The sequence below is a fragment of the Egretta garzetta genome, unplaced genomic scaffold, assembly GCF_000687185.1.
Source record: "Egretta garzetta isolate BGI_Z169 unplaced genomic scaffold, ASM68718v1 scaffold819, whole genome shotgun sequence".
NCBI classification, from domain to species: Eukaryota; Metazoa; Chordata; class Aves; order Pelecaniformes; family Ardeidae; genus Egretta; species Egretta garzetta.
The window spans coordinates 322717-330998 of NW_009260833.1; the positions used below are offsets into that span (position 1 = coordinate 322717).

At 53.4% G+C, this 8282-nt stretch overlaps 1 protein-coding gene across 1 annotated transcript in view; it reads right to left on the reverse strand.

Moving 5' to 3' along the window:
- LOC104133572 (tyrosine-protein kinase Mer) overlaps nucleotides 1-8282 on the reverse strand; it is a 17589-nt gene that overhangs the window by 6240 nt on the left and 3067 nt on the right. The window contains 6 exon segments of the mRNA XM_035902383.1: nucleotides 1-16; nucleotides 1302-1483; nucleotides 1838-1991; nucleotides 5083-5234; nucleotides 5603-5786; nucleotides 7854-7969. The exon segment at nucleotides 1-16 is cut by the window's left edge and continues 51 nt beyond it. Of these exon segments, the coding sequence (XP_035758276.1) occupies nucleotides 1-16; nucleotides 1302-1483; nucleotides 1838-1991; nucleotides 5083-5234; nucleotides 5603-5786; nucleotides 7854-7969 (804 nt within the window).

The following is an 8282-nucleotide window of genomic DNA, read 5'->3' on the forward strand; positions in this document are numbered from 1 at the left end:
TGCGGTTGCTTCTTCTCTGACGAGGGAACCACCGCCGCAGGGGTGGGTGACCACAGCGCCAGCAGGGGTATCGATAGTAAAGGAGGAAATATGCACATTCGTGCTAATCTTTTTCATTTCCCTCGTGCTGGAACAGTGCCATTGCTTACAACGTCTGAGCAAAACAGCCTCTTGATAAACAAGGCTGACCTGTCAAGGAGTGAGTCACAGAGGTTTTTTGGGGAGGAAATGAGATACTCATTTCCTACTCGGAGAGCAGTCTGTACCGGTAGGAATACGGTGCCCAGATCTACCACCTCCTAAAGTGATCTCTTCCTTTGCTCAATGCACAGCTCCAGCCTGTCAATGCTCCCTGACAGCATGTGCAACCCCCATCCATTAGCCAAAAAGAATCTAAAGGGAGCTTCACACCACAGCCCCAAAACAGTGGTGGTGGGCACGGTGCTGGGAGATGCTGGGCAACCCCTCCGGTACGGGGCTGTGTGGGGGTCCAGCTCTGGGAAACAAAACCACAGCGGATGCTCAAGAGGTGCCTGGGAGCTGGCATCGGAAGGGAAGAGCAACGGTGCTACACCAGTTAGGAAAGGGACCCTTAGATAGCACCAAACTGGGATGGGGGTGATGCCGTGGGAGATGAGAGCGGGTGGGATTCCTTCACCAGCTCACTAAGCTCCCTTACTGAAATGATGCTCTTCCAAAGGAGCTAATTACAGCACATTTCCAGTTTGGCAGCGGACACCCAAGTGACAGTGCTCGTAAGAAAAGCTGCTAGCACCACAACAAACCCAGGAGCACAGGGCAACTAAATGCCACTTAGGAAGCCAGAAGGGCGAGTGAGTGGCGTTGGCTTCTTGCAGCAGAATACAGCCCACTTACACAGCCCCGTGGCAGCCTCTCTGCCTGGCAGGGCTGCTGCCATGCTGAGCTGTTGGGACCGCGACATGTCTGGCGTGTGACGAGGCAGGAGGGGTTTCTCTAGGCCATGGGATACATTATAAATCTCTGCTCTCCCACCTGCATGTCAAAATGCCAAGGCCACCCACCCATACCATGCTGCACAAGTTTACTTCCCTTTAAAAATAGGAATAATGAGTGAAAGGTGAACTGCTGGGCTAAGAAAGGGAGGGGAAGTACCGTCGCTGCAGTAAAAATACACCCAGTCCCTCACCACGGACATAAAAACCCGCGCCGTTGGTGGGGATGACATCACTGCTGGAGGCAGAAGTCGTCTCCCCGCATCTGGCGTGAGCTGCTGGCCTGCCTGTGCCCCTCACACCTGCAACCCGCCCAGCTCAGGGCACCTCTGCAAGCTCTTTTCCCTCTGCTTACCCATATTTTGTTTCCACGCATCTCTTCTGGATGATCACGGACAAGCAGAGGATAAGCCCGACAGCAATCGTCCCGCAGATAAAGCCCAGAGCTACGATAAAGGAGTCCGTGTTCCCGGAGGCTGGAGTCGAAGAGGGGGCTGAGGTTATTAATCCTAAGAAAATATCCCATTAATGGAGCCAGTGAAGGAGTCAGCCTGCAGCACCCAGGGCTTGGGAGAGGGTTTCCCAGGGGCTGAAACCAAACCCAGCAAAGCCCAAAGGGTTACACCGGAGAAGAGGGCCCGAGGACTAAGACTGCACATGGAGAGCAAGTCTCTCCTGGCTACCGAAGCACACTGAAGATCCCAGATTCTTGGCCGACAGCCTGGCCCACGGGAAAAGCATTTGAAGCAGGATGGAGGGATGCCAAATGGCCATGGCCGGGCAAGGAAAACATGCCCTGCCTTGCTTCCCCATCATCCTCCCCTGCACCCAGGCCACGCAGGCAGGGACAGGCACCTCCTTACCGCTGCCAGGGATGAAGACCTCCACCGGGCTGCTGAAAGGTCCCACTCCCCCCTTGGTGACGGCAGCCACACGGATGGAACAAGTGGCGTTGGTGGCCACCACGGGCAGGATGGCCACGCTGGCGTTCTGCCGGGCTTCAGTGGAGACGTTCTGCTGGAGAGAGGAAGGGAAGAAAAGCCTGGGTTGGGGGAGATGGCAGCCCTACCCTACAGCAGGGGGGAAACCTGGAGATTTATTGAGAAGTGTTCCCTTGTCAAACTTCTGCATTGCTTTGCTTCCACAAGCCCAGAGGAAATGCAGCACCAAGCTATTTATGGAGAATAATGGCCCTGCCTGCAAGAGCCGGATGGGATCGGGAAAGGGGCTGAGCCGCGTTTCCTGGTCAAACCTCATGCCGCTGTCGCTCTTGGCTTGTCAACAGCAGCAGGACCAGCAGCCTGAGCCAGAAGAGAGACCGGAAAGAGATCTCACAAGGAAGGGGGAAAGGCACAGTAACAGGGATTTTGATCCTCAGCCTTCACTGCGACCAGCTTGGCCAGTGGAGGCTCGCACCCCGCTTCATTGCTGGCCAGGGATGCCCGTGGCTTGTGCCGGGCAGCCCCGCAAGCCTGGGCACCTGCAGAGCCTCGGCGCTCGCCACCGCCGCTTGTTTGCAGAGCATCTCTGACCGCTTTCAGCCACAGCGCTCCTGGTTTGATGGTACGAGTGCCCTGCCACAGAAAGTAGATCTTAGGGCAGATATTTTCTGACTGTGGTTTTGTGTCAAGCTAATAATATTTCCAGCTTTAAGGGCGTGTTTCCTTGCCTGGTAACATGGCAGGAGTCAGCATGCCCCATGGCACAGACCTTTTTCCTCGGTAAAAACACAAGGGAGTCTTTCCCCCCAAATTTCCTTTTATCCTGGTCTTCTTCAGCTGCAAAAGTGCTGCTGCTGCTCTCCGCTGACCCCCAGCTGCAAAACAGCTGCCCGGTGGTGTCCAAAACATCTGGCAGGCTGCTGCGGCCGGCAGAGCCCAGCTCCTTATGCTGGCTGAACATCATGCGGCTGAGCAAAAGCAGCAGCCAAGGGGGATCGGTGCGCAGGGAGGAGGAAATTGGGAGCTGCTCAGAAGGAACCGGCTTCTGTTCGCAGTCATAAAAAAGCCACAGAAATGGATGTGAAACGCCCCAGGCCCAGGAGCGTGTCTGTGCCACCGGGCAGCGGCGTGAGCTGACACCCACTGCTACCTCTGCTCCTGCCTTCCTCCCATTCGCCTTCACGGCGTCCTTCGGCAGAAATGCACACGAGATCCCTTTCCTACCGCCAGCCTAAAAACGTGCCGGGCTCCTTTCGTGTCGCAGAGGGCTCTGCTGTGTCACCTGAGGACAGAGCCCAGCTGATAGCAAACAGACTGTGGAGAGCATGAGCACATTGGCAACGCAGACGGCCGTTCCGGCCGGACAGGACTGCCAAAGTTAATGGGTTTTTTATGAGTGTTGCGGTAGTTGAGGAATTTCTTCACGTCCCAGCTCCGGCAGCCTTGGCTCAAACAAGAACTGCTGGTTTAAGAATAAACCAAAACAACTTTTTTGAAGTTTTTAAAAGTTTTTAAGTGGGTTGTGGAGAAGAAGAGGCCTGCAGGTGGCCCTGCTGACACAGAAATATAGGACCCCCCTGCCTTTATCGAGCTGGGGTTGTTAAATCGATGGTTATTTTGGGGCTTTTCATATTTAGCTTGTCCAGGGCCAAAACTCAGAGACTTTCTGAGAAATCAGAGTTCCAGTCGACAGCAAGCCCATTGCTCTTGTGCTTCAGTCTGTCTGTCCATTGGCTTGGGAGACCCTTGGGGGGGCCTGGGAGAAGCGGGCACCGCTCCAGCCCACGGTGCTCTGCAGGAAGGTTACAGCACCGGCTCAAAGCCGTTCCCGTGCCTCTTAATTCACGACAGCCCTAACAAAAAGACATGCTGGCCCCTGCCTTCGGCTGGCTCCGACAGGCTTTTTGCCTTCTGTACAACCGGGAGGCTGATGAAACACATCAGCAGCAAACACAAGGGCTTGCTTCAGCCTGCAAGGAGCCGAGGTCCCTTGCACGGCCACCCCCCTCCTGAACTCAGGCCCCACTAGAAGGGTTTTTGAGCCTCCCAAAAGCCAGCGCTAATGAGAACGGTTGTTGACCAGGAATCCAAGCAGAAATTTCACCCCCTCAGCATTTGACCGGGGAAATTTATAAAACACAACAACAACAACAGCCTCCCAGGGCTTAAAGGGCAAGTCCTGTTTTTTGCTTTCTGCTTGTGAGACGACAAGTATGTCAGCATTTTTTTTTTTTTCCATGCTAGTCACAAGACCATAATATTGTTTCCCTGACTTCATTCAGTCTGGATCTATACGTGCCCTTTTTCAGAGGCGCAAAAGGAGAACAGAAAATGCAGCATCCTACAAAAAATAGGGTGTGAGTCACTTCTTCCATACCGGGTTCAGGCCCTCAGTGCCTCTGTGCTTTCAGCCTGGGAGAGAGGAAGGACCAAACCACAGCGCAGAGGCGACGCTGGATACATCTGCGCAATTATCCAGAGGCTCCCTGGGCACTGGCAGAGCCTGGACAGGGATGTTCTTTTGCCCAGTAGCTGAGACGAGCCAGGACTGCCCGAGAGGTCAGGCCAACCTCAACCTAGCAAATTCCTGAAGGCTACTGCCCGAATCCTGGAAAAGGCAAGCAAGGTTGTGCCAGATGACTTCATATGCTCATGAACAAGTCTCTGGCCCCAAAATGTTCCTTGAGCCTATGAAACCCTGTGCCATGGGTTTGCAGATGAGTTAATGCATGGAAGAAGTAAGAAACAACTCAAAACCCAGGGAACAAATTCTCCCAAACACCTTATGACTGACTCCGTTGCTGAACGTGCCAAGAGATGCTGCCAAACCTTGACTGCCATTCCAAAGGCCATTCCAAAGATTGTCAGCACCGGGAAGACCAGCTGTTTTAGAGAATAGGAGCCGTGGTAGCAAACCTTTCATTTCCTTCAAGCAGAACTGCTTCTTCCCATTATTACTGACTTAGAGCATTACCATGATATACATAAACACGTGAGAGAGAGACCGCTTGTATTAAAAAAGCCCAGATGAAAGCACAAGGCAGCAGACAAGTAAGCTCAGAAAGAATATATGGAAGCATCGAGACCAAACTGGACATCCCTGCTTGATGCCAGCCGGGATTTTTTCCAGGCTTTAGCCATTCTTCCCCATTTCTCCAGTGACTTACCAGCCCCTTGGAGTTCTGCCACCTGTACCAGATGTGATAGCCCTGCAGTTCCCCATGGATCCTCCCCAGGGGCGGCTTCACCCATCGGATCTCCAGGGAAGAGCTGGATTCATTGAATGACACCGTGACATTCAGTGGCGGGGTGGTTGGAGCTGCAGGGATCAAAGAGAAAGAAGGTGAGGGGATCCAGGTGGATGGGTGCAGGGCCATCGTAGGCTGATGGAAAACGAGCTGTAGCTCAGCCAGAAAGCACACAGTATTTCCTACAGCCTTTAATATCTCTAGCAGGCGACTACCCGTGGGTAAACTTCTTTTCCCCAATCAACAGAGTCATAGAATCATAGAATACCAGGTTGGAAGGGACCTCAGGGATCATCTGGTCCAAGCAGAGTTGAGATGTCCCACCCCATAAGCACCCATGACTCTGGACCAGCATCTCATCCAGAGAGTCCCGCACAAAGCGCAGCTGCGCAACCGAGGCCGGGAAACCCTTCCTCAGTCTTCACTACTCATTTCCTACCTCCCTCGGTGGTGCTGGCGGTTATCCAGGGACTAAATGCCGACCAGCCAACTTCATTCCCGCAGGAAACGCGGATATTGTAGTCCGCCATGGGCCCCAGCTGCTGGATGTGATACACATGGGGAGGCACCGAGGTGTTGAAAAGCAGAAGTGAGACGTTGCTTCGTGGAACGGCTTCCTTGACCTTAATTGAAAAATCAGTACACAAACAGGGATTAGTCAGCATCAACCTGCAGGGTGAGATGTACGGCAGGAATTTTACATCTGTAAACAGGATCCAGAGCCCTGCCTCCCCTCCAAACACCAGCAGGGCCTCGTTCCTGCACGCTGGCTCTTCTCTGCTGGGCAGAAAGCTGATGGCAGGCCATTCGCGGGGCCCAGGGCGAGGGCTCCGACACAGGGGGAGAAGAAAGAGTTGCAGTGGGGACATGGCAGGTGTGTGCGAAATCACCATCACCGCAGAAAGGAGGAAGGGATGATTTGCTCATTCGTGTGGCGTGGAGCAAAAGGAGCACCCGATAACATTACCAGGCATTGAGTCCCAAAGTCCTTTTTCGTGCAACACATCATTAGACCGCAGGACTTCAGGTGTTGCAGGACTAATCACAGACCTCATCAGGCTCCATCACTACATTTAGCAGCATGGATGAATTCAACGTACTAAAACCAAGGTGTGCTTTTTTACACAAAGCGAAATTCCTCTCTCCCCAAAGGGCTGGCTGTCAACCACCCGTGTAGCTGCCCACGCAGCCCTTCCAGAAAGCATCTCATTTTGTGGGAAACACCATGAGAGTGGCCTGGGCCTGGACAGCGGGAGGGAAGAGGGAAGAGCAAGAAGAGGGATGCCTGTGCAAGCGAGACAGTTAACTCGGAAGACAACCCACGGGACATGTCTCAGCATGAACCACCAGCAGAAAGTCATACAGTCCTCTCAAAAGCCTGCATGCGTGGTTTTGGGGTGGCAGGAAACCTGCCCTTCTGCTTAAGCAACAAGAATACCTGCCCTGGGTAGCCCAGGATGCTCAGGGCAGTCTCAGCATCCACACCAGCAGTATTTTCCAGTCAAAATGAACAGCCTTCAGCCTCATAAAGCTGAGAAGATCCCCGAGCTGTCACTAGATGCTTTGAGGGAGGTGAGCAGTGATCAGATGAACACACACACCGCTCCTGAAAGTGCCGCTGGGACTGACTGTTCTCCTGAGCTTGATCCTCACCTTGTCTTTTGGAAAGAGTCCATCAGATTAATGCGTTTTGTAAAAAAATCAGGCTTTCTGCAGGCTTAACCGGTTTGAACTTGGCAGGTGTGACAGCAACAGCATCCCTCTGAAGCACCAGTGTGCTCAGAAATGAGTCACTTGGTCAGTCGGACGTGCCTCCCAAGCGAGGGGATTATCAAAGGGGACAGGAGCAAAAAGGCTTAGTCACAGCTGTGTTTTTGCCAGAAATCCTGTCTTGTTTTCCAATTTGAAAGGCTATTTCCTAATGACAGATCACGAATGTTAAGTCATAGGAAATTCCTTGGCTCTCAACCCCACTTCCCAAGCTCCAGCTGGAAGGCGGCAGTGGATGCGATACTAATATTAGCTCGGGTACCTTTCCTCCCTGTAACTCCTTTCACTTTTACCTGGCTTCAAGCATTGACTCTCTCCATGCATTATCTCAGCTGGGAGTATAAATCAGCTGGTATAAAAAACATGTCCACAAGAGAGCAAGCAGTGGGCTTGGCCTGTGAAGCCCAGCCAACGTCAAACAGATAGAGCAAGTGGAAACTAAGTGCAGGGCTATGCCCATGGAGATGGCATTCCCTGACTTGTCCAGGAGACAGGCAACCCCTTGGCTCCTTCCCACTACTTGCAAGGAGCGGAGAGTCAAGAGAAACCTCCACCTCCAAGCCCCTGCGGGAAAGCTGCTTGGCTGGGAAGCGTTCTGGCCTTTCAAGACTCCTGGCCACCTTGGTGGTGCTCTGGCTGACCCAGGTCCCAGAACCTGGGGTCTCTGCTCACTGCTCAACCTGGTCTCCTCAACATCACACCAGCAACAAATTGCCCAGCTACCCGGACCGCAGGGGGCGGGGGGGACAGCATGCCAGCTTCCCTTTTCAAAGCCGCTGGGAAAGTCCAACTCAGTTTGCCCAATCCAACAGTCTGGTCGAATCCACATGGTTCACATCAGGCAACACTGATTTCCACCTGCCTTGGAGCATGTGAGTGAGGGGAGGTTGCAGGGGAACAGGGGGAGTATGGGTGTTTACCTGGACACTGCAGCTGTTCAAGGCGGAAAATGCATCAAAGCCTGGCACCCAGGATATCACGATACCGTGGGCTGTTCGGTTGAGGACACGCACGCTGGCGGGTGCAGATGGTATTCCTGCAGGGAAAAGCCAAGGGCGATCAGCTGGAGGCCTAAGCACAAACATGGCACCTCTGCTTTCCCCCAGGCAGCTCCCGGGGCTCAGACCAACGGTGCGTAAGCCCTGGGTACTGCCCTGGCTACAGCTGCAGTGGCAGCCTCTGTCAGTGAACTGCGGAGGTTTCAGACCACTGGACAGGGAAGCAGAAAAAAGTCACTTGCAGGACTATTTTGACCATGTTCTATATTTGTGGTCTCTCTGGGCTGCTTAGAGGCAATGACACATTTTGGGGAATGCCTTCCTCACGTTGCTGGAGTGGCCTCCATCAGG